This window comes from Calidris pugnax, unplaced genomic scaffold (assembly GCF_001431845.1).
Source record: "Calidris pugnax isolate Ruff unplaced genomic scaffold, ASM143184v1 scaffold24, whole genome shotgun sequence".
NCBI classification, from domain to species: Eukaryota; Metazoa; Chordata; class Aves; order Charadriiformes; family Scolopacidae; genus Calidris; species Calidris pugnax.
The window spans coordinates 1,418,732-1,445,764 of record NW_015090922.1 but is presented as its reverse complement, the minus strand read 5'-3'; the positions used below and the strand labels follow the sequence as shown (position 1 = coordinate 1,445,764).

Genomic DNA, 27,033 nt, shown 5'->3' with positions numbered 1-27,033 from the left:
CTTTAATAGCTTGCATTTTATTCCTCATTTGCTTGAATATACACAATTCACTGAATTAGCATACATTGACTGGCTTATTTGGCCAGCAGCAAAATAATTTCAATGTAATTTTACTGATGTAAAATCAGTATTTATGCAAATAAAAAGCCAGAAGACAGAAAAACTGGAATTCCTTCTCCCAGCCCAGTGCTGCAGTGCTGACTTTAGTGCTCACTCTATGTTACTTATAAAAATGTAAATCTACAGGTTCATCTTAGGGTTACTCTTTGCATTTTCTGAAAAATAAGCATCTAGATAGCATACAGATGTGCTGATCCAAGACTGGCCCACAGCAACACCAGTTCTATTGGACACAGGGAATAGAGGCAGGTTGGTCAGACACATGCCAAAAAACACTCTCTCAAGTCTCTTTTCCTTTCTTCATGTCCTGGTTAATTTACCTCTTTCTAATGTCCAAACCACTGTTTTTCCAATAATCAAATCCCTTTTCACACCACATAATTTAAGAATGAGGGGGTTTATGTTTCAGAAAGCAACCAGCTTGCACATAAACAACCCTTCTAGGCAGTTCTGGTAAAGATTACTGTGATAAACAGTTCTCCTGAAGCTGTTGCCCAGGAGTGGTATTTTCCCCCTTACTATATAGAAGTCACGAACGTTTGACTGAATACCTTTGGTGCAGAGAGTCCCGATCCAATATATGGTGTCCTCATGGTTGGTGTGTGAAGCGAACGGGGAGGATGATCTGTAACCTGAACATAGTCCCCAGAGGATCAATAAGACATCAAATACACACTATCAAAGAGAGCTTGAATAAAGTAGAAAGACTACAATGTCCCAGCCCCAAACTTAAAAGCACTGGAACCAAACTAAGGTAGGAAAGGACTTAGAAAATCAAATCTTATTTCTCAGCAATATTATGTGTACAATTCATCTTCTAAACATCAAAAATAACTTTGTATTATCTTAAATATTTGATTGAATCTTTTCTAATGTAAAATAATCAAGAGTTAAATTTTTTTAACAGGGAAAGGGGATATATTATTATAGTTTCAGAGCCTGGCTAATATTTTGTATTGACAAGCTTTTCAGCAGGACTCCAAAGTGCACTCTTACAAACTACGGTGTAACTTTAACTTTGTGCCAACATTTCTTAAATATCATAAGTGAAGACAGGTTATGAAGAGAGACATATCTAGTAATTGATTCAACATAGTTCCCATTCCTAATCAATTAACTGTATGTGAAAGGAAATGCAACATTCCCCAAAATACAGTTCACCACTAGCACAGAAGGCTATTACAAGGTCCTAAATAGTCTCGCTGCAGAGACGTGAGCTTCATTCTAAACAAAAGGATTTGCAATAGCAATTTTTAGATGAGTGAAACCCCTAAATAAAAAAAGATAAAAATTTGTCACTGACTGAAGTACCTCGATTGGTTCAATCTCACTGGCTGTAGAAGGAGACCTTGATCTTGAATGGAGGTGAGACTTGCTATCTTCATCCCGTGATGGGGTATTAGACAATGTAAAATTCTCAACTGAATCAATCTAGAAGAAGAATTCAAGAGGAAAAAAAAAAAAAAAACAACCGAAAAAATAAATAACAGACATCATTAAAAAAGAATTCTCAACTCTTACCAAAATAAGATAAGGGAGCAGTAGGATTCCTCAGAGAGAACTGAGAGGATAAAAATTCAGTTTTAAGCCATTTCCTAATTAATGTACAAAAATGCAATGAAAATTATTGAATATGAACACGCCAAGGCTTCTGCTGAGAGGAGAGCACATGCATAAAAGCTGCTAGTTCAGGGGCCTGATAAACACTTGAGAGACTTGTAATTCAGCATTTTTAAAGGGTGAACATTTTCTAAACACTATTGGGTTTTACCCACTAGTAGTAAAAATTTGTTAGAAGTGAATTCCCTTACAGCCCATCTAAATCAGTGAAAACACTGAGGAGAAAACACATTTAGGAGAAAATAAGGAGAAAAGGCAGAGCAAATAACATATTTCCTGAAGTTAGAGTTAATTATATTCACAGGGAATTGAAGGTTTTTCTGTATCCCATTTGAGCTACCAAAAACATTCTTACCAGGAATATGGTATCTTCAGGGGAATATTTTCCTAGTCCTTGATATACAATGAAACCAAGGCCAACACAGAACTACACTGAACAACAAAGCATATAGGTACAACCAGGTATCTTGGATAACAAGTTATCTTTTGTCAGTGCAGCTGAAAAATTAGAGAATGCAGGATTCTCTGAAGCAATGCTATCCATCATCAGCCCCCCATTACTAAGGATTTGGTTTGCACGCCATCTAAAATATGCAGCAGAAAGCATTTGAACATTCCAGTGCTTTTTCACCTTCTTTGCCATTGACACCATACTAACAATTCCACAAACTTTGCTACTTTTTAGGGAATAAAATATATTGCCAAGCCAATCTTGCACATGCATATAAAGTCCTGTTCCCCAGAAGCTCAGTCATGGTAGCGAACAGGTGCAGTTGTTGTTTTTTTTCTTTTTCTCTCTTCTCCCCTCCTTTTCCCCCAATAGTAGTGAATTAAGTTTGATGGCTTCTAGTTTTATCATAGCCTTCAAAGAAACCTTATCTGGTGGAGAATGCTCATCACTTTAATCAACTCAGGCATATTAAGATGCCTGCAAGTATTTCTGTAATGAAAACGGGAAAATCTCACACTGGATACACCTGTTTTCTACACATTAGATCATGTGTTTCAAGCATTGAGGCCAAAATTAGCAGTAAAGCAAACATTTTGTGCTTGAATTTATCAGATGCAAATAATAATAATTGGAAGCCTCATCCAGTATTACTGCCTTTAAGTAGTAAATCCCCAGACACACAACATTGTTTCAATTACTTTAAACTTTTTTTTTTATCGAGTCTAAACGTGATAACTTGGAGTCCATTCAAAGACTGTTTAACCTTGAACAATTCTACCTTCTTCTTAAAAGTGCTATTAAAAACTAAGCCAAATGAGTAACTACAGGCAAATTTTTCATTGCAAGAAACAGACATTCCTTTTCTTCTGTAAGTTAAACTCAAGAGATCTAATCTACCATTTCATAAATGTTTCCAGATACTCCAAAGGCTTTCCCTTTCAAAGTAGCATCTGCATACCAAGGAATTTTCATGGTGTTTCTTAAAAAAATTTAGTACAAGCATGATATGAATGATGGAACTTTTCTGGAATGTGCTACAAAGCCTTTGTGGTTGAAGACAACTGCAGTAACAAATGTATTTTTACTTTACTTATGAACACAAAAAGCCCACAAAATACACAGAACCTGATCTACCGCTACAGAATCTGAAGGGAATTTAACCACCACCGTTACTGCAGAAACAAGGCCTTAAGCTGCAGTAGACTCCAGGTTCCTTGCTTTAATAAGTAGAACTAATCTAACTCAACTATGGCCAAAAGTTTACATGGACCATATTAACACTGTTAAAAGTAGTTTTAAACTAATCCACTGGGTTATTTTTCTACCAAATTGTAATAGCCTGGTTGATCTCCACAGGCCTGGGCCTAGCTGTCCGCGTGGTGTCAGCTGTGTAGGCCTGAGCCAAAGGGGCCAGCGTATAAACACGTCTTGAGGAGAGAAGAACTTCTGAAGTGGAGCCACAGCTGACAAAACCCAGCAGTTACTGTAAACTTGCCTAAGACACCGAGCAGTGTGCTTTGAACTGCAGAGGAAAGGTCACTGTTAAAGCTGTTGGGCATCATCACCCATTTACTGAAGATTCAGTACGAGTGCTTTGTGTGCTTTCCTGTTCCTATCGTCGCAGGTGCATAAAAGTAACAAAAGTGACAGTATGAATTTAAAATGGACATAGCTGGTAGAAATTCGGTCTGACAAAGCTTTGATAACACCATTTTTAAAAATCCACCTTGATTTTTGAAACACCACAGAGCCCTCCAGCTTAACCAACTATGACACACCCAACTCTTGTTTTCATTGGATGAATTTTTCCTGCCCTCCTTGATGCTCAATTTACTCAATTCCCCACTTCCCATCTGTTTATCTCTGTACTGTGATATTTTCTAGCCTTTGCTGTGACATGCCTCCCAAATGCCAAACATTACCTTCTATAGGCAATTCCCATAACTCAACACATTCTCTCTGCGAAGAGCAAGGAAACAAACAGGACCTTATTTGACATTTGCTCATCTTCCCAACCCGCATCTACCTGGTCAGCTTTCACAAAGAACCTTCTTATTGAAATGAGAAAGTACCCAAAGCATCTTCTCCAGTTACTGTGATATTCTGCTCATAGGGTTATTCAATTAAATACTCCAAAAGCTTTTAGGCCACAGCTGTAAAACAACAAAAAGCACAGCAGCAGCAGCAGCGAAGGGCAGCAGCAGCACAAGACATGCAGTGAGGTAAATACACGATCCATACATTAAACAAAGGCATGTACACAACAGGCAAAAAATAAAGGGCTACATAGAGTAAGACAGCCTCTTACACGTCTGCCTTTGTTAGCTGGAATACAGGAAGGAGAGCGCTTTAACAAAGAAAGGAGGAGAATATGTTACAAAACCAAACAGTGACACATACATCAGCTCAGAATTCCTGGCTCTGTATCACCAGGGGTAGTGTCAAGACACACACAAACATGTTTCATTTTTACAAGTGTTTTAGAAACAAGATAGTCTGGGGCAACAAGAGGGAAGAAACATCAAAAAAAAAAAAAAAGGAACAACTATTTTAAAGTCTGCAGTTTTACACTGGACAATAGCAGTGAAACTGCAGAGTATGTTACACTAATCATTTGCAGTTAGAATCTCTGTACTTTGAACAAGATGAATAAAGCAATTTCTTGGAGACACAATACTTCCAATTTAAAGTAGCATTAAGAACCAGAATTATTTTAAACTTAATTATGAATGTGCAGGTAGAGTCAGGACTCTGACCAGACACTACTATTACTTACTCTGTTCGATAGTGAGAATTCAGAACATGATATATTCTGTGGTTATTTGCAAAGTTCAGATTTATTTAGTCTAAACAAAGCCCACAGGGATTGGATGTGAGGGCAGATTGCAGGAGGATTTAAGAAATCTATTTTTAATTTGTGATATGTTGAAAACAGGAAAAATAGTATTTTCTAGCAAGTGGGGAAAATAATTTTGTCAAGGGAAAATAGGATTCCATTTTATTGCTATAAATAATCACAAATTCACGTTTTGATAATTGCTTCTAGTGGCTAGTGAGATACACAAAGATCCACCTGGCAAGAAAACAAACCCCAACGCTTAACTCTCAGACACTTCTAGTGAACACAGGAGACTTAACACCTAGATGAGGTTACTGAGAGACAGCCTGCAACATACAGGAGAAACAGTGGCAAAGATTTAGAAATGAGTCTATTCATCACTGGGAGTAATTTCCCTCCCCATCAAAACCAGAAACTAGGGACAGCAAAACCTATTCCTGCTCCCCTTTGCCCCCTCCTGTCTGCAGAGGAGATACGGGAATTGTTTCTGAACATTTAAACTTTTGCTGATAAGAGGATTTAGGCATCAGTTCTGCCAACCTGACCAAGTATATTTTTTTCCGATTTGAGGAGGGATAGCTGGAACCACCTAAATAGTGAGTTACTACTTTTTTTCTCAGTGTCTCTAGGCCACAGAGGCAGCAGGACATTTATTTTCACTTCTCTCCAGCAGAAACTGCAAAGCTACCATTTTCTTCATTGAAACAATTAAAATTAACTCCAGTCATACACAGAGAACTATAAACAATGCCATTATTGGCACAAGGTACACACAAGACATACCCACCCTAGTAAACTCCAAATGTAATCAGTAGGCTAGACTCAGCGCTGCTTACACTTCTGTATGTTAAATAGACGTAAGAGATCTTGCAAAGAGTGCTATTTAACTGCATCTGTATATAATTTTACACTCACTCTGTCATTCTATAATGAAGCACAGAGGCTGGAGAAACACTACAGGCCACTGGTAATATTTGTATTTACTGGTAATATTAATAGTTACTTTGGGTCTTGATTATGGAGACTGAAATCCATGCGATTTCAGCGATTTCATCACTGCAACATGAGTCTGACCTGAGGACTTCTAATTCTTCCTTGGTCTTAAAATAAAGAGAACCCACAAACTTCTCAAGTATGACTGAGCACAGGTTAAGTCTTCTTGAAATGCTGCAAGAAACACTGCCCTTCAAGGTAATTACAGCAAAGAGAGACATGTGAAAGGGAATGGAGGTCCCATTCAGCAGGGAGGTTTTTTTTAATATCCTTATTTTGATTTAAGGCTGCCTAATACATTGATATTGAACCAACTCAATGAGATAAAACACAAATAACCATTCATTTTGATAATTAAGAGACTATACGTTATGAATCTCACTATGAATTAATCCAGTATTTGTCCCATAAATGAAAGATACAGAACGGACTTTAAGCACAACTGTAATGACACCACCTTTCACCTACTAACGCAGACATCAGCGTTACTTCTTTTTCTAACGAAGACAGGTAACTCAACAAGTCTTGTATTTGTCTGCAGGGTGCTCTTTCTGTCTGTGAACAGTCAACTCTCTTCTTTTGCAGTTTTGCAAAGATGAGAAAGAAATCTGCCCCAATGTGAGACATATTAGCTCCTGGCCAGCCCAAGCCAGAAATGTGTACTCTTGTGCAGGACAACTGAGGGAAAAACCATTCCTGTTGGACTCAGGCTGAAGATGGAACAAGAGAAGTTTGATTCTGCGTGTGTGAAGTCATCCACATGCAGCAATATACACCAAAGATGCGTATCTGAAAAGATCTGATCTGGGCGGAACGATCAAGAAGAATATCTTTAAGGAGGAGCACCAACAGAACACTAGTCACTTGCATAGACCAAAAAAGATATGATTTTGTCAAAATGCTTGTGAAAAAAACATGCTGCCTTCTTTAAAAAAAAAACAAAACAACAAAACAAAAAAACCCCACAAAAAACCACCCCAACACTAAATACAAAATAAAGTACTTATTTAGTTCCTTCTAAATTAGTTCCTTCAAAACTAATTAGATGGCAACCAGGGAAATTTTCTTGTCCCAAGGTTTCCCTTTCAAAATAGAACATTATCATCTACTCCACCACATATGTACTTTATTTCTCTTTTAACAGCTTTTAGGAGAGAGTCTGAGATATTTTTTAAGGTAACTTTCTAAGGAACCTGCTGCTACAAACTAAATGTTGCTAATACTCAGGCAACATAGAAAATACTTCTTTAATCCAGGTAAAGAATATAAATATTATTCATTTGTTGTAGAATTCACATGACAGGAAACTGTACTCTCATTTTTTGGGGGTAAGAAAATTCCAACAATATCAGCAAGACAGGGTTTTCTATATGCTATACAAAAGTGCAGACAAATACCTTCTACTATGGTACCACAAATTACCTGCCCATTTTGGCTAAAGTAAATACTTGATTTACAGAAGAAGAAAAAAAAAAAGCATATAGAAGAAAAGATTCTTTTAGAGCTGGTGAAATGAAATGCAATAAGTAGATCAGTACCATCCCCTCTTTGTTACATCCTTCCCAGCAGACATTTCTAGATTAAAATTAATCACATCACCTTTTAATGCAAATAGAATTATTTTAAATACATGTCTATAAATATGTATGTATGTGTAGACACATATATACAAGCACACACAGACGTACACACACGATGTACCCACAGAGTTGTAATGGATGGTTCTCTACCATGGATGCACAGTATATACTTTGATTAAAAAAAGCTTATTACTATTTATTTTTATATGCCTACTACTTCAGTCTGAAAGAAATATAATGCAGTCAATTTTCATCTTCTAATCCAATTCCCTTAGTATGCAATGAACTAGGCTAAATATTTAAACACTGCCCTTATTAAAAACTATCATCTCAAATAGCAATAAAAAGAAGTTACTTCAGTTAAAGTTACTTCTTAGTAATTAGGCTAAAAAAAGAGTCATTGTTTTATTTGAGTGAACAGAAATAAACTGAATGCAAGGAAAACATTTTCACTGATCAGAAAACTTTTGGAAACAACTAATGATAAAGTAATAATATGAAGCAATAGAACTAAATAAATTAAAAACGTGCCAGTGATTTGGGAACCATTTTCTACTGGCCGTATCAGTAGGTAAGGACTAAAAGCAGCTTCTCTCCATTGAGGAAGACTGTTTGCAATTAAGAATTTTTCACCTGCACCTAAAGAAAAACTTTTACTTTAAAACTGAAGATCTATCTATATAAATAGCTGTAAGTATGCTATTATAGAAATACGCTGTTCTCCACTGCACTTCGGATTTTTTAAGTTGACTGCATTAATGTTTGAATATTCCAAATTAATCAAGCTGTGGTATTGAGGGATTTACTGGTTTGAAAGTCAAAGACTTACGTCATCCATAAAATCAATCAATGAGGATGAAGAGGAGGAAAAGGAATCCTATTTTAATGAAAACAGCAGTAAAAAAAAAGAAAGAGAGAGAGAGAGAGATGGATGAAGAAAACTGTTCAATATAAATAAAAGTGCAAAAATAAAGAACTGTAAATAACTAGTGCCAGTAACAGTAAGTTTTCATTAATTGCCTTTCACAGACAATTAATCAATAAACTACCTGAATAAAACCCAATCTTTTTCCAGCATTCACTCAGTAAAATAATATTCCTACACTCCAACAGGATTTTTTTATTGAAAGTAAGTTATAGGATAAATAATTAAAAAGCAAATTAAAAAAAATGGTGTTAATTGTGAGGACTCCAAGAGAGAAAAATGAATTTATGAATACACAATGAAAAGAAAGTAAATTTTGGAACATCAATGACATTGAGGATTGTGCTCTTTCATAGCTAAATGTGATGACTTTGTACACTCATCAGGAAAATTCAGAGGCAAATTTTAGACCAACATGTAACTGTAAAGGTGGTGCCTTCTCCCCTCTGAATTCAGTTTGACCAATATTTCACCCCAGCTGCTCTTTTAAAAAGAAAAATGATGCATTGTTTACTGTTGATTAAAAAAAGAAGAAATGTATAATATAATTTCATTTTTTTTTCTTCCAGGTTTTCTACCTAAACTGGTCTTTTGTCTAAAAGCGACAAAGGAATTCAACAGATTTCTTTTATAAGTATCTAGGATCTGTGGAGAGGAGATGAATAGTAATTATCTGGGTTTTACAGATCTGTGCAAAATAAACAAAAGAGGAAGACAACCTAATAAATATACAGTTTCAATAACTTCATTTCAAAGATTATTGATGTATTTTCTCTCATTTTTACCAAACCAGTACCCGCATTACTTAGCATTTTTCCGAATACAAAGAAAGGCCATTTGAACAACTATGCTTTTCATGTTCACTACAAAATCAGGAAAATTTCTGCATTGAAGGTTCAAGAGAGAATTCACTACAATCACTAGTGTTCAAGACAAGGTAGCCGGCACTGTAAATCACAAACCATTCTCACATATTATTATACACAAATATAAATAGGGCAATATGATTAAAATACAGTAGCAAACTCTCAGCAACATATGACAGGTGACAGCAGCAGTTGCAGTGACTAACAGAGAGATAGAATAGCTGTGCACTTACTTCAAATTGATCCAGAGCAGAGGTAGGCGCATTCAAAAATGCCAAGAAAGAATTCTGTGAGTCTTGGTGCTTTACACCTAGAAAACAGCAGCAGGTTTTTTAAGCTACAGAAAAACGACTTTTTAATGGAGGACCTTTGCCTTGCTGAATCGGGGTTTTGAGTATCCACCTGAACCTCCTACATTTTTTTGAAACGAGTTGTCACATTTGGTCTGTTTTCCAGAGTAAAAGAGCTTTTTTAATATATGTTTTAATTTATGTACCAACTATGCAATCTAATTAACCTTTTCCAAGCCAGGATGCGTGTGATGAGAATTCAACATGAAAACAGACTGTATTATGCAAAAGGCACAGGTTTTTAACGTGCTTATGTCCAATTCAATCCCTGCTGTCACAAGACAGCTTTAGCAAACGGCCAGGCTTCCACAACAGCCCACAGAACAGGCTGTTTGAGGAACACACCAAATAATACAAATTCCCTGACCCATGCTCTGTGCCTGGCTGCCACCTCTTGCTATTCAGTGTCTAAGAGTAACACCATCCCAGGTGAAGCTGCAGATGCCTCTGGGTTTTCAGCCAGCAAACAGAGAGGGACGCTGCATCCTCTGCAGCCATGGAGGCTTGACATAAAATAACATCCTGACTGTTATTTTAACTTGCTTCCACTGACTTGTTATTTTTTTTCTTCTTTTCTTTGGGTTGCTGTGTGAGTGTTTATAAATCACAGATGTGTACAAACTCTAGCCTCCTGAACACTACAAATCCATTATATATATATATATACACACACATATTATGACCAGAGCCTGCAGAACTGTGTGCATCTCCAAAGATTGGTGCTATCAAAGGTCACTTATTTTTCTTAGAAAACCCACATCAGTGTCTTGCTCTAAATATAACCCACAGTAAACGAAGAAGTTACAAAGAACCCTCTTTAAAATATACATGCACTGAAACCCCACTAAAATACTGAAAACAATCATCAAATTACCTGCTACTTTACAGAATCATTTTTAGTACTTTTTCCCCACCCTTCTAAGTTTCTGGAATACATTTATAAAGAGCAAAGGATTCAAGTGCTAATCTAAGAAATCCCTTCCTAGAAATCAATTTCCACACAGAGGAAGTTACTCTAACGCTGTACATTGACTATATTTGAATCCTCTATACAGTTCATGATTCCAACATCAATGTATTTCTTCTCATAAGAGAAAACCAAATCAAAAATGATGAAGATTTGGGATTAAGGTGTATTTCTATCAAAATATTTGAATAGTTGCAGTAGAATCTTACTAATTTACTTCTGGCAAAAGCCATAATTACTAACTTTTCCTCGAATGGTACACTTCCTTTTTTTGTTGTTCTTTTAGAACAAAATTAAGAGTAAATCTCTATTTTCACAGAAACAATACGGTTCTAAAAGCTGGAAAAAATACAGGGTCAAATATTAATTATAAAGTATTAACAGATAGTTTAACGCAAAAGGTTTCAGAAGTCAAGTAATCACGGGTAATATTTAAGACAGTTCAAGAATCTATAGCTGTAAGCTAAGTATGGCACAGCATTACTGTCTCCAGGGAGAAACTATCACAACTTCCTCTCCAAGCATTTGGAAGCAGCATAATCCTGGTATCAGGGTTAAGCATCAAGACAAACAAGTATCAATTCCCTAAGTCTTATGCGCCAATTAGTCATTTTTTAATGTTCTGTGTAGATTTGTATTAATTTTACCATTCAACCAGCACTTGGAGGCCTATAGATAGAAGATGAGCGTTAACTACTGTACGTTCCTGATGGACATGCTGTTAAGTTGCAAAGGCCAAACAGTATTTGACATCCCTATGCAGCAATTGTTGCCAGGGTTTTGAAACTTGAGTTCAAACAGTTCCCTACAGAAAATTAGGTAATTCCATTTGGCCTGAATTAAAAAAAAAATAAAAAAAATCACTTCTTCCCATGTGACTCATAAGATACAGATATTAGAGCTACTACGGGAACTGCAAAAAATCAGCCAGATCATTAATCATCTCTAAATGAGATTATTTTTTTTCATTTGAAATTTACCAAAAAGTCTCTTCTCCCAGCAACAATGCGAAATGCTGTTAGATGCATTAGAAATCCCAGAACGTACTCTTAATACCACAGCAAAAACTGAACATCACCACACTGCTCACTACATCATTATGAAGCCAATTAACAAAGTCATTCCAGAAACAAATGAATGCTACAAATGCCTCTGCAGTTGTTTACTCTCTGTGTAGACAGGCCCAAGCCATTCACAGAGGAATGCTATGACAGTATGGAAGCCTAAATGTCTTCACCCATCATAAAAGGGGGAAAAAATTATAAATATACCTATACTTCTAAGTTTTCTGGCAGTAAATCACTATCCACAAGCCAAATAAAAATAATGCAGTTCCAACTCAAGGAAACCCTTATTGGTTCAAAGTATATAAACAGAACTGAAACGGATTACAAGTAGGGATTAGAAGTGCAAACGAAACTGCTGTGGGTACATCTTAACACGCAATTATTCTGCTCACATTTCATATGCCAAAGTCTGTTGGTGGCATATTTTAGTTGCAAGGTGACACCTAATTGATAAGATGTACCCACCAACGTGAAACGTGTTATTTACTGGGATATCAGTTGCCATACCCTTTTCTGATCTAAGCTCTTCCGTCTCCTTTTTCAGCCTTTCAATATCAGCCAACAGTTCCACGTTCTTCTTCTCAGATTCTTGCAATTTACTTCAAAAGAATACAAACAAAAAAATTGTGTAAATATTGAGAAGCCAAGATATAAGCCATTTTTCTTTGTCCCTCTTTGCATGCTATTTATAAAGTAACGCCCAGCAAGTTTCATGATGTCATCAAATGCGAGAACTAATTCAGAAATGTATTAGGACCTGTTTAGTATGGTATCTCAAAAAAAAAAATCAAAACAGAACAAGCAATTAATTGTCCCTGTTTGCCCATTAAATAGGCTTATGCTTCTAATTTATGAGTAAACATGTGAGTCTGTATCCTGTGAATGAGAAAAAAAGACAACATTTATTTTTTGTGCTTAAAAATTGTGGGGTTTTTTAATTTGTTAATTTACAGCACCTGTGATGCTTATAGATTATATTGAACTATTTTTCCTCTTGGTTACTCTACAGTTAGCTGTTTTGGTGATTTCTGATTCACAGCTGATAGGTAGCACTGCTATGCATTTCCACCACACTTCTCATCCTTATCTATCAAAGCAAACACTGGTTGTCCTGCTCTTAGAGGACCTACATGACCAAGTAAGATGGGTGAGGAATTCCCTCTTCAAAAGTAACATATCTGAATCTTAGCTCTGACCAACTGCTTTCCAAAAGCTGCAGAACAAGTCAGTGCTCCTCAAATATGACCGAAGAGAAATTACTCATTTTGCCTGTGTTTGAAACCCTTACATCACATCCAACCCCTTCTCTCCCAGAAGTAATTTCCATGCCTTGTCCATGTCTATCTATGGGCTTAGACACTGGAAGATGGGAGAATTGCTGCTGTGAAAATCATTTCTGTAGAGAAAGCGGTAAGAGGAACAGAAGGGGTGTGCTAAGATGAGGCTCAGAAGTCCTACTTCAGCTGAGTTCCTACTTCAGCTGAGTTCCTACTTCAGCCTACATCAACCCAAAGGACTAACTCTGCATCCCCAGCCCAATGGGATTCCTTATTTGAAAACGTAACTACTGTCACATCACAGTCCAGTACCAATTTCCCTCTCATGGCACATTTGCTGTGTTTGCCAGTCTAAGTCAAATTGCAGCATATCACAGGAACTATGCAAACAATATGTATTTTGCATTTCATCATATTTTTGCATTTTATCTACTAAAATATCTCTGCTTAACAGAGTTAACAACTTGTAAGAGGAATGAGAACCACAGCTGAAGAAATTAAAATCTTTCCTTTTTAGCAGAACTGAGTTGCAGTAGTTTGCAGCAGTGCAAGCTCATTCTTAAACATGCCTCAAACTCCAATTTGAAGGATTCTCTTGTAGGTATAGAAAAGCTCAGGTGTTGTCTTTGATTTCTCTGCCCAAACTAACAAAGGAAATAACAGGCACCAGTTTCACTGGTGAGTGCTATGGAGAAGTCACATGCCACTAAAGTTGGGCTCCAAGACATTTCCATAGCTCTGGGCAGACTGAAGCTGAAGATTTAGAAATGGAGTGTCTTCCTACTAATCCCCTGCCTCAGGCATTCACCCAACTCAAAATAAATTTTGTACTTTAAGGAGAGGTGGGGAGTGGGGCAGGGAGAGAGGTCTGAGGAAGGCATAAAAGAATTAATAATCTACAAGGACATCTTATTACTGTTCAAATCAGTCTGCAATAATCAATTTTCATCCAGTAACCCAACGCAGCTATCAAAAGAATGGAGAAAGAGTACACTCTAAGATATAAAACCAAACCCTGCTTGCATCAGAGCTTGTTATCACAACTAGGAGAGATTATATTATTAAAAAGAAAGTGTCCCCTCTGAAAGTCTTCAAGATTTCCAATTTTCCCAGTAAGTGTTCAGCTGCCTACACAGTGAAGAGAGAGATGCCCTTTTTTTCACATTTGGACATAAGAAACCGGCAATCATTCGTTATCAAATTTTGACAGACAAGATGCTGAAAATCATGATTTGGTGACACTCCCTGGGAAGCATCAAAGTAAACTTCCATCAGAACAGTTGAGTCTTACCACTCTGTAGAGATACAGGAAGCTTTGACTTTATTCAACTCATCCTGAATAGCCTGTTTGGCTCGGATTTCGGCATCGAGAGCAGACTGTAGTTCCAACCTTGCAGACATATCCAGTTTTGCAAAGCGGCGCATCTTCCAGGGCATGTCCTCATAAAAAATAAAAAAAAAAGGGAGAAGAAAGAGTAAGACGACAAAAAAAGCAGAAAACGAGGAAGGTAACTGACTTCAACAACTACATTTCTCAGTCTACTGTTTCTAACGAGTTCATTAATTCCAGAGTAATTTAAATTTAAAAATTAAGTGTATCTAGTATTACTGTTTTTAAACTCAAGTACTAAATAAGCAAGGTGAACATCTTATGCTGTCATGACCTCAAAATTAAAGAGATTTTGTGAATTCTAGTTTTGATGTGCCTCGAATCAAATGACAACTATGAAGGACATTCACATTTCACAAGTGAAAAATTTTAAGGCTTTTGACCCAGAGTATAGATTTCCTTCAACAAATCTGTGTATGTTTATAAAGTTGCTACGTGAACAATATAATAGTTAAAATCACATTATAAAGACATTAACTGATAAACAACAACTTTGCTATTCAGTTATTCAGAAGGGAAGCTCTAGGAAATTTTAACATTTGACTAAGAGACTCTACAGACAGGTAATTACTGCAGCTGAAACTATCAAATCAGGGTTTTTTCAAACAAAAAAAATATCTGACATATGGAAGTAGAGTCTTACTGTAGCTCTTGCACCCAAACTGGAGTTCCTCAGGGCTTCTAATTCTTCTGTCATTTTGGAAGCCAAGGCTTGAAGATAACCTCGAGCATCTTTTTCATCGCTTACCCTAAATAATCACATAAGAAGGAAAAGGTATTTTAAACAAAGAATCTAAAGAAAAAAGACAGAAGTCCCTTCAAAAACAAAATAGCAACCAGAAAGAGAAAGAAGCAGAACGCAAAAATCAGAAAATATAAGGAAACAAAAAAAAATAAATACAGAAAACCACATAACAGTGGAAACAGTGGTTGACTTTACTGTATCAATTGACTGTGAGAACTAGTGGTTAGAATCAGTGATGTTATGTCAAGAAATACTAATTAAATAGGGAGAGTCTAATTCTGATGTTATTAAACAGCATAAGCCAGAAGAGGCTCTCTCATCCCCCGAGCTTTCTTTCTATCAAGACATGTTTCCTGGGTGTAAACACATCAAGGAGGAGACACGTCTGTTTTTCAGATTCTTTGATCATCAGTTACAAAGGAAAAACAACTTTCTGTGATTAATCGCAGCAGAAGGTTCTTTCTTCACTTTGCCTCAGGTATTAACGTAGAAAAAAAGGTTGCTAAAAAATTATCTCACTGAAACTAAGTAGCTTATGAAAAACCTAAAACAAACAAACAGAGAGGGGAGAAAAAAAAAAGAACCCAAAAAAAGGAAAAAACCACCTGCTGCAGTGACTTCTGGGAGGGCAGTTTAAGACTTAAATAAAGAAGATTGCTTTAATCCAGAGGAAGCTAATGGAAAAATAGCGACCGTTTGCCACAAAATTCCCACCAGCATGAAAAAGGAAGCATTTATTCATGCTTTGGGCTTTACCTTCCTTGTCTCCTGCCTACAATTTAGTTCAAGAGGTGGGGAGGAGCCTCGGAAAAAAACCCCAAAACCAAAACATGTCCTGACTCTATTAAAAGTCAGTGAGAGTTTTGATATTAATGAGTCAGTTTTGATATTAATGAGGCAGCACTTTTCCCAAGCTATACCAGAACTCAATGGGAGCAGTGTGCCAACTTTTTTTTTCTGTAACATTCTTCACGAAACACGTTTTGAGGACCAGGTATGGATGATCTTGGTCCATATAAACCACTCAGTGGGAAAAATAGGTGAGAAGTAGCCTAAGTTGCTTTTGGGGGAGGTGTGTGTCTGAGGATACATAATGAAATGCACAGCAAAACCAAAAGGATGTAAGGAAAAATAAAATCACTGAGAGGTTCTCGAGATGAGAAAGTAAATTTTCCTGATGTAGAAGGAAAAAGAAATTTAGAAACTGGCATTTGATCTCTATTTTCAATGACATAAAATCTTTGCAGAAAAAAAGGCACATCAGATTAAAAATCAATGACATAAAATCTTTGCAGAAAAAAAGGGACAATGTCAGATTAAAAAAAAAATTGAATTGGTGCCTTATTTTTTAACTTCTCTAGTTAAAGATTAAAAACTTTAAATGTTTGATTTCTTTTGTCAACTTTTATCATGCCGTACAGATCTTTTCTCATAGAAGGTGAGAAAACACTTTAGTTATTTGGTTTATGATGCACAGACCCTTAAGGCTCTAAATTCTGCAAAGCTGCGCATGCAATAACCTCTGAGAGATGTCCCACAGAACACACAGAAATCTAGAAAAATGAAAATTTACATATAAAGTCAATTTTAGTAAAAATCTCTGCTCAGTAAGACAGTAAATATAAGCAGTACAATGTAGAGCTGATGTCCACTAGATGGCAACATTCTCTACATAATGAGATATGGTGATTAAACACGTGAACCCAAGAGTTTTGCAGTTTTTTTATTTGTTACTGTTTTGCTACGTTGGTTTTTTTGTTTGTTTGGTTTTTTTGTTGGTTTTTGTTTGTTTGTTTGTTTTTTAAGATAAAGCAAGAACGGTAAAGTTAATCTTACTAATGTTCCTCTCCTTGCCCTCCCTTCCTCCAGAGAGCCCTAACAAGCACAGCAGAAAACCTAAGGAAGAAAAGTTCTTTAGGTTCCATCCAGAGTAACTTCTTTCTTTGCTGCAAATTTAAATTAGATGAATGGTTCTGTTTTCATATACAACGTAAGTGCCCTGACAAGCTTAGTTTGTTAACTATAAAAACCAAAAATGACGATATAGTATAAACTCCTCTAAAATTTAATTTCACTTTTTAGTTGGAGCCAACATAATGAAAAACTTCAAATAACCGTTGACCACGATCTAGTGTGTTATTTGTCAGGCTGGTGGGGACCTTGGTCTCTCTGGGTCTCTCTATCCAAGATAATTTACAATTACATCTTACCCGATTTATAAACCCCAAGGAAGTCTCTGGGCCATGATGCCCATTTCTCCTGTAGTTTCTCAAGGCTTTTAAAGTTCTGTCTTCATATCACCATGCTCAAAGCCTCCAACCTAATTATTTTCTTTCTCCTCTGCTATCTCCAACAAAACTCGTTTTTTAAAACAACTTCTCTTAAAATTTTCAGTGTCACTCGACTCCCTGTCCCTCTGCCCTGGTGAGGCCCCATCTGGAGCACCGTGTCCAGTGCTGGGCTCCACAACTCAAGAAGGACAGGGAACTGCTGGAGAGGGTACAAAGATGACGAGGGGCCTGGAGCATCTCTCTTATGAGGAAAGGCTGAAGGACATGGGTCTTTTTAGTCTGGAGATGAGAAGACTCAGGGAGGATCTGATCAACACCTACAAATACTTTAAGGGTGGGTGTCAAGAGGATGGGGCCAGTCTTTTTTCAGTGGTGCTCAGGGACAGGACAAGAGGAAAGGGGCACAAATTTGAACATAGGAAGTTCCATCTAAATGTGAGGAGAAACTTCTTTACTTTGAGAGTGGCAAGAGCCTTGGAAGAGGTTGCCCAGGGAGGTGGTGGAGTCTCCATCTCTGGAGACATTCAAAACTCGCCTGGACACGTTCCTGTGCAACCTGCTCTGGGTGGATCTGCTTTGGCAGGGGGTTGGACTAGATGGTCTCCAGAGGTCCCTTCCAACCCCATATCATTCTGTGATTCTGCAATTCTGTGATTCCCAAACCCTGAAATTTCTCCCTGCCCTCCAGAATGCCTATTTTATAGATAATTAACCTCTGATTATTCCTACTTTGAACAACACATCTCAGAGTGATGTTTTGAGTCTCTTACAGTTGAATTTACCCAGAATTTTTGCTAAACCATTTCCACAATTTGTGTGTGTTTTCTTCTGAGAGTAACCAGATTTCAAAAAAACCAAACAACTTTGGGGCTTTTTTATGCTTGAATTAATGCAGACGTGTTTGGAAGGGTTTGGGGGTGTGTGTGTATGTTTGTTTTTTAATGGGATCGATAATTAAGATAAAATCAACCACAGTATAGTAGATTGGAAAGATACCCAGTCAACAAGGAGAATATTGGCTGAATCTTTTGGTAAACAACAGTCGCAGCTGAATCTAAGCCTAAGATCCACTCTATGGGTAAGTGAGGTAGGACTTAGCTCATCCACAGAAACATACTCAACAATTCAGAATTCTTGATTTGAACTAGTTGTCTACGCTTCCTTTTCAATCAGCGGGGAGAAAACCAGACTTCCACAGTACTAGTCATGGGATTTATTTTAGTTGTCTACCTTAGGACTTCTGAAACTAGGTTACATGAATCCCTCCCAGAGAGACTAATAAATTATGATTTTTGCCAAGTCCTCTGGGAATCACTACCAAGACTTTCATCAACCTCCTTTTCTGCAACAGAACAGAAATACTGTACCACGGTTATTTAAAAGATCACTTTTTAAAGTGGCTGCATTAACCTCCTATGCAATGAATCTCTTTCCCTTCTCCCCTAGGATAATTTATAGCTAACTATAAAAGCCTCAATATTTCTTACTCTTGTCAAGGAGTGATGAGTGATTTGGCAAATATAAACTCGTCAATATAATAGCTCCATTAAGGCTGAAGGATCTGTGAGGATCTACTGCTACCACATTAGAATATGCAATGAAATTTTTATTCAAGTGTTTATATTAAGATTTTGGCTGTATTTATGGCATCTTGGGATAGCAACAACAAAAATAAAAAGGCTTTTGTCCATTTGTCCTAAACAAGATGCAAGTAAGAAAGAAAGGAAAGGTAAAGGGGAACATCATAGACCACTAAAATTACTCACAAGTTATAAAATCTGAAAGAAATAATAATTTAGAAGGGCCCAAGGAGTTGTAAAGAAAGTGACAGTCTTAACCACCCAAAATGTGGTCTTGAATAGTGGGGCAGAGATATCTATTAGATGTGAACACACTCAAAGGACGCAAGGGACTCCCTGGGCTTGCGTTACTTAAACCAGGGCTAGAACAAATCCCTTCAACTTCCACAGGCAGCCGAGCAAACTGTTTGCAAAACCAGTAATTAATTCCATCTACTGCCTCCTATTCTTCATGAATCATGGTACAAAAAGATGATGGTAGGCAAAATTCATTTTTAAGAGGTTGAAAGTATGCACCCAAAATACATATTTCAAAGTAATATTATGTGAAAAAGCTGTTCATTTGGAAGAGGGGGCCTATAAGCCTTACCTGACTTTGTTAGCTCCAAGGCATTCTCTTGTCATACTGAAGAGGACAAGAATGGCTTTAAATTACATGTTCTGAGGAAAACATCGGCTTGTGACTGATTAAATAAGATTAATTTTCTTCAAAGTTCATTTTTTTTTCTTTTAAAATGTTAATCATTGTTATAGATATTTAAATACTTCATATAGCACCCCACGTTCCACAGCAAGAAGACCCCAGAGAAGGACCTACTGTCACTATGCAGTGCTGAGCTCTAAGGACAGCAGATGGACACAATCAGATTATCTGGGTAACATATGGAAAATTGAAATATAATAAGACAAAAATGTGAGCCAAGATACGGCATCACGTAGTTGAAAAAAAATTTAACATTAGCAAAGAGAAGTATGAAAATTAAGCTTTGGTTTATCTCCTTATGTTTACCCACAGTACTTCTATTTTTATCTTCTTTTCACATAATTCTTTAATTTTTAGTTCCATATTTCTTCAAAGACACTTGATTATCTTAAAGGATGACTAAAACGGTATCTTTCATTGAGATGGTCTTGTATGTTCCTGATCTCAAAAAACTCGATCCCAAACCTCTTTTACTCTCCAGTGACATCTCAGTGCAAGATGCTTTATCATATACATGAACCACATCTTCAAATATTAAATGCTCTCATAAATTGGAGAAGGGATATCCGTAATGGTTGGTGGTGCGTTTTTACATAGTGTTAAGTAAAACAATCCACAGCTAATTCTGACTTGTCTTTTTCTGGAACTGCCAAGTGTTAGGAGTGCTCTCACATGTAAATCTGAAAAAGGGGGTTTGGTTACCTTGGGGCATTAAGACAGATAAGCATTACCTTAAAACTATATCAAATGTGAAATAATGGACTTGTCTCTTTTGTTACATTGATTATTTTTTTTTTCTGAATAAACATTTCTGAGTGGCTAGAAATTTACTTAATCTGAACAACTTTTATGTTGTTTTTTTTTTTTGGTGATGCAGGCTGTCTACTACCTTCACAGTTACGAGAGAAAAGATTTAAAAGGAACATGCATGAAGTTGGCCCTTTGTATTTTTTAACCTCTACTACGAATACACTGCCTTGAGACTCTATGGACTTCATATTTTATGTAACAAATACTGTTTAAAACAATTCCAGAACCCCAGAGTTCAGCCTTCTTTCTTACTATGTATTCATATGGCTGTATTCAAAAGCCAAACTGCTCTGTATTTCGACAAAAAAATTATACTGACATTATAACAATACCAAACTACATTTCGTTAAAACAAATGTTTTCCATTCTTGCTTTGACATGATAAATAAGATTTTTTCACTAACATGAGATGTGAAAAATGGGGGGAAAAAATATATCAAGTAGCGAATCAAAAATAAGATTAGTATATGATGATGAAACTTTCCCAGAAGTGGATGATCTGTAAAAAAAAACAACAAGTCTGGATGCAAACTGGTTTTGTAAATGCTAAACATTGCAATGGACCATAAAAGGGAGAGGAAAAAGTAAAGGCCACTTAGAGAAAACAATCTTTTTCTCTTCATAGTTTCAAATGGTTTTGGTTTTTTTTTCCCTTAATGTATTAGAACTGGACAGAAAACTTTAGAAACATAACGTCATTATTTAGCAGAAGTATTATTAGAAACATCACTTGACTGGCTTTGTGGTAGTCTCAAATGCCCGACACTATTGGACTGACATGGCATTAAAGGAGTATCGTACTATCACCTTCACATATAACAGGACAGCACAGCCTTTTGTGCATTTATAACTCAGCAGGACCATGAAAACTACATTTCGTTAAAACAAATGTTTTCCATTCTTGCTTTGACATGATAAATAAGATTTTTTCACTAACATGAGATGTGAAAAATGGGGGGAAAAAATATATCAAGTAGCGAATCAAAAATAAGATTAGTATATGATGATGAAACTTTCCCAGAAGTGGATGATCTGTAAAAAAAAACAACAAGTCTGGATGCAAACTGGTTTTGTAAATGCTAAACATTGCAATGGACCATAAAAGGGAGAGGAAAAAGTAAAGGCCACTTAGAGAAAACAATCTTTTTCTCTTCATAGTTTCAAATGGTTTTGGTTTTTTTTTCCCTTAATGTATTAGAACTGGACAGAAAACTTTAGAAACATAACGTCATTATTTAGCAGAAGTATTATTAGAAACATCACTTGACTGGCTTTGTGGTAGTCTCAAATGCCCTCCTTGTAAAAAAAAAAAAAAAAAAAAAAAATCACATAAAAGTTGCACTGTATTTGTTTCATTCTGCCACATGCCAAGCAGATGAAGGAAATTAATGCCGAGACGCAAACACTCTCAGCCACTGCTTTTCCCAGGCTTGCTCCCTCCGGGAGGCGTGAGCCCAGCACATGACTTCTTCTAGAGTTCCTCCAAAGCCACAAGCCACACCCAACGGCCATGATTTTTCTGCCCTTAAAAAAAGCTGTATTAGGTAAGATACTTTTGTTCTTAAGGAGGAACTCAATTTTCCAGGTTTGGATATTATTAAAATCTCAAGCGAAAATACAGCAGGATCCCAGGTGGGTGAGAGATTTCACCGAGTGCTTCCAAATGCCACGGGCAAAGGGAAAAGCTCTGTAACAGCCCGACCATGAATGGAGAGGATTCTGCAATGACATGAGAGCAGAGTACTCACCATTGGATGATCTCGGTAATTTGGGCCTCCCAGTGTGCCACGGACTCCTTTTTATCAGCCAGGTCTCTCATCTCTTCTTCCAGCTGCCGGTTGTTCATACTCAGCCTCTCAAACATGGTGGTGAGCTGAAGGAGAATTTAAACAATGTGTTAAAGGTAGAAGCTGCTGTGAAGCCAGCTCTGAGCAGACTCAAAGCCACGTGTTCCCCTCTCTCATCTGCTTCAAAAATTGCTACTACCAACCACAATGAACATCATGTAACAAATAAAAGCCAGAATCTGTTCTCATGTATGACCTTAGCTGTACTCAAAGGCCATTTTTAAGGACTAGAACTACATTTTTACTCTACTAAATTCGTTAATTTTCTGAGAATTACTCTCCAAACCCCTCTATAACTCTTAGAAGGTTTCTGCTTTGCACCCTACAGGTGTGGGATTTTCTACACAGAAAAAAACTACATTAAAAGAGCAATGCAAGGGCACGAGAATTGTTATAGCTCAGATAAAAATGCAGATCCTCTCTCTTGTTTAGTAACCATGGAGAATGAGAGGCTTAACAGATACAGGGGCGAGTCAGTCTCGAGATTCTCCAGGTGTCTCACATCCCCCTATTATTCATTTTACTTACTTGCAGACAGGGAAATTGAAATTAAATGCACATCTGTAAGTACAATACGTTATACATAGCAATTAACCTCCCTGGCATTCACAGGGCTGTCACTCACACAGGCACAGTCGGCAAGACAAAAGCCCCAGCCAACCTGAGCTGGTACCAGGAAATAAACCCTCATTATGGCCAATAATTATTCAGAAATTCAAACTGGAATTACGGATTAGATAGACTTTACAGGAAGGCCAGCTCAGAACGAAGCTCGTGTGAAAGGCTTCTTCTAGTACTGAAATGCATTAACGACTCAAAATGATGAAAAAAATATCAGTTTTAAATCTATTCTGCTTTTTACTCCTAATATGGGTACTCTGCTCCACATTTATCACCAAAATGGGCTTATGATTTTAAAATGCCTATTTACTAAGTGTCATTTGACAAGAAAAATACAAAGGCAACCAAATTAAAAAAAAAGGAGACTGAGCAGAAAAACTGTCAAAGTGACTGAGTCCTTGGACTAAGGCTACATATAGGCATATACAGTATGAGTCTTATATGGTATGAAAATATACTTTAATTTGAACACTGAGATGCAAACATGCTTACTTTGAAGAACACTGTACTTTCATCATATTTTTAGAAAATTTAATGCATTACAAAAAGAATAGACAAGTTTAGCAAGACATGGCTAATCCACAATGAACTTGAATAACCTGTCAAAATGAACAATAAAGAGATAATCTAAATGCATGAAACATAATTATTCCTTGCTCAACACACTTCAATTAATATGCTTTATCATTTGTATTTTTTTAATATCTCAAAGTAACACTTAATCTCAATGGGTGGGAGGGGTCCTGCTATTTCACAGTAATTGACATGCAAATACACTCTAAGTAATCACATCGTTAACTATGTATTTTTATATTTGGGTCATACAATGAAATAATCTTTCTTTTTTAGCTTGAGGTATTGTCTAAAATTAATCTTACCAAACTCTGAGACCATCTAACCCAATTCCTACACATAAAGGCATATAAATATGCGCGCACACTCTCAAGTTCAGCTACATGCAGACACTCCTTATTCAAATCAAATATTAATCACCACTTTTGGTGTAATACTAATTTCTGCTGTCAATTAAGAGTTAGCAATAGCCAATATAGCTCTATATTGTCCAGTTTGTACAGAGCATACAACGGCTGTAAACTCAGGACTCAACAAATCAGCACTTACCTTATCAAGTTCATTTGAAAGCTTTTTGTTTTCCTCTGTCAGCAGAAGCTTTTCTCGTTCATATTTCTGTTTGAACTCCGTTTCAAATTCCTCTCTTTCACTTTGGCTAAGAAATAAAATGAAGCAGAACTATAACTTTTCCTACTCATCCCACTATCCACTTAAAGACATAACGACCAATGCACAGACCGTTGAATTTTATCATTACACAATGATCTCTCCTTCAGTATAGAATTAATAGAGCTCCACTGAGCTAACATTTATCGATCCACTTATATATGTCTTTTATTCTTTAGATGACTCCTTCAAACACTGAGCAGCTGTAATTCTGCAGAACCAAAGGGTGTGTCAATATTCTGAGACATTCAGGGTAAATTCTCAGCTCACAGAAACATTATTTTAACATAGACATTTCCACAATTGCAAGATTGTACTTACTATCAGATAACCTACTAATATCACTAAATTCTAGAGCAGGGTTGGACCATTCTTCCTGAGAAACAAAGTAGCTGTTTCACCCAACTCTTCCCTTCTCCTGTGGATGTCACTCCGTAGAGAACCCCTGCCTGATTCTGCTTAATTTCAGCTTTGATCTTGCACAATGAATACAAGAACATGGAAATAAATGAAGCTGCTGGATCCTCTGTTTGCCAAAAAACATTGCAATTTCCCTGAAGTGGTGCACAGCAATGTTTTAGACCTCACATCCACTCTTCTTGAGACTTCTGAGACTACTTCGTGTGTTGTGTTCACCATTTCACCAATTATTCAGGTAACTGACTCAAAGCTCGTCAGTTGGTTGATGGAACTATACTATGCCCAAGATTATTGGTTTGTCGTGGGCTGCTGAGTGGGTGGGTGATGGTTTTTTTTGGTTTGGTTGTTGTTGTGTGTTTAGGTGGTGGGTGGTGTGGTGTTTGTTTTTTTTTGGTTTTTTTTGGTTTTTTTTTTTGTGGTTGGACTCGATGATCTCTGAGGTCCCTTCCAACCACCACAATTCTGTGATTTCTGTGATAATTGTCACAGATAAATATCCATTCAGCAAATACCACTGTCTAGCCTTAAAAAGTTTTAAAAAGTGCCAAGTATAAAAGGTTAACTCTGTCCAGGGGAAACCTTGTGTGGAGCATCACAAATTTTTTTCTGAATACCACTTGGAATTTTACATTGTACAATTGAGGAATTACATCCTGGCCTCTTTTCCTGAGATGCAGAACTACTACAACTCTGCCAAATGGAGAGAACACCCTTAAAAGATGAGGAGTGTCAGTGGTTACAGTGCACCCAGTTAAGAGTAATGCTGGTTTGAATTTCCTACTCCTAATTTGAAATTCATTCAGCACTTCAACCACCCTTTGAAATCCAGTACAGCGTGTTAGACTCGTGGTGAAGTTCTAGGTTGCCAGGCACCCTTTGAAACATAACACTGCATCCTTAGCGAAGTCACATACTATCGTTAGTGTTTAAACGCCCAGTTTGAAATTCTCCACCGCTCCTTTTCAGCATCAACAGCTTCCACACGTGTGATGAGCAGCTTAGGGAAAAGGCAGGAAGAGATTAAAGCACTGGCCCTCAGGGGAATTAATAACAGGTCCTGCTTCTGTTTGCAAGGCACAGATTCAAAGCTAATTTCTCAGACCGTAGACCAAACTAATTTATCATTATTTCTTTCATTTAGATTTCATGGTTTTATGGTTTCGTTTAGGGTTTTTTACTCCGTATTTAGCTAAAATTTGTTCTTTTAAGGCGTTAAGGCTCAAAGCAGCCATAAATGGGGGTGGATTAAGGAAGTTTTGGATTGGCAAAAGAGCCCAACATATTTGTAGCTTTCTGTGTTTTACATTCTTAATTCAACTAGTGATTGTCATTATCCCACTAAGTCAGATTGCTGTAGTATAATACAGAAACAAAGACGTTTAAAATTTAAACAGAGGAGAAGGTAGGTATAATCCATCCTACCCAAACATCAACTCAGCAAACCAGAACTGTGACAGACTCCCCAGACGTACCTTGGACAGCCAGGAAGATCAAAATAATACATTTGCTTTGAAGCCTGGCATCCTCCTCTCCCATCAAGCTTTTTCTCTCATCTAAAATTTAGCTATGTATCGGCTCTTCGAGTTTAAAAAATCATACATGATCCAGCTTTCTTTTTATCAGTAAAATAACTGTAGCAAACCACATGCAAGCAACGTGAAATACAGCTTTATAGCATCACTTTGTCACTCCAGCTCTTTATTGCAGCTGTACAAAGTGGAGAAATATTTTATCTTACTGCTTTGAAATCGAGAAAAGTAGACCTGAAACAAACACCAGCCCCCAGGCTTCTTTAAATCACACAATTTAAAAACAACAAACACTGTTTTAGAAAGCTCTCTGCTTTATAAATCTATCATTAAATGTCAGGTTTAAAAAAAAATATCTACAAACATGATTTACGCAGTTTCTTGCACCTTCTTCTGAAATATTTTATAGTGACAATTCCAAGAAGTGGAATATTGTGTTACACAGATCATTGGCCTGATACTGTGTTCCTACGTTCCCAAATTTAATAGCATGCAGTTTATCAGACTTTAGCAAAGGGCAATCGTTTTTTGCAGAAAGGAAGTTTCTCTCCCTTAAAGATTTATGCTGTTGAAATAGCCAAAGTATGAAAGCTTAAATTTGAAGGAAACAAAGAAAAAATACCTATTTTAAAAAATGAAACAGAAACCACCAACTTGTAAGTTACATAAAAAAGCACACAGATTTTGATCAAGCTCTTGTTCACTCTATACTATGGCCCTTATGAAGTAATGCAAGTGCAGCCTCTTATCAAAACCTTTTTTTTTTTTTTTAATACGCACTAAAGATTATTTTTAGACTACTG

At 36.7% G+C, this 27,033-nt stretch overlaps 1 protein-coding gene across 1 annotated transcript in view; it reads right to left on the bottom strand.

Moving 5' to 3' along the window:
* Positions 1–27,033, bottom strand: part of CDC42BPA (CDC42 binding protein kinase alpha (DMPK-like)) — a 187,585-nt gene that overhangs the window by 29,604 nt on the left and 130,948 nt on the right. The window contains exons 18-25 of the mRNA XM_014950818.1: positions 22,323–22,447; positions 15,089–15,194; positions 14,347–14,495; positions 12,286–12,377; positions 9,628–9,704; positions 4,500–4,538; positions 1,432–1,551; positions 672–752 (exon numbers count right to left, since the gene is read on the bottom strand). Coding sequence (XP_014806304.1) covers positions 672–752; positions 1,432–1,551; positions 4,500–4,538; positions 9,628–9,704; positions 12,286–12,377; positions 14,347–14,495; positions 15,089–15,194; positions 22,323–22,447 — 789 coding nt within the window. The remainder of the gene's footprint in view (positions 1–671; positions 753–1,431; positions 1,552–4,499; positions 4,539–9,627; positions 9,705–12,285; positions 12,378–14,346; positions 14,496–15,088; positions 15,195–22,322; positions 22,448–27,033) is intronic.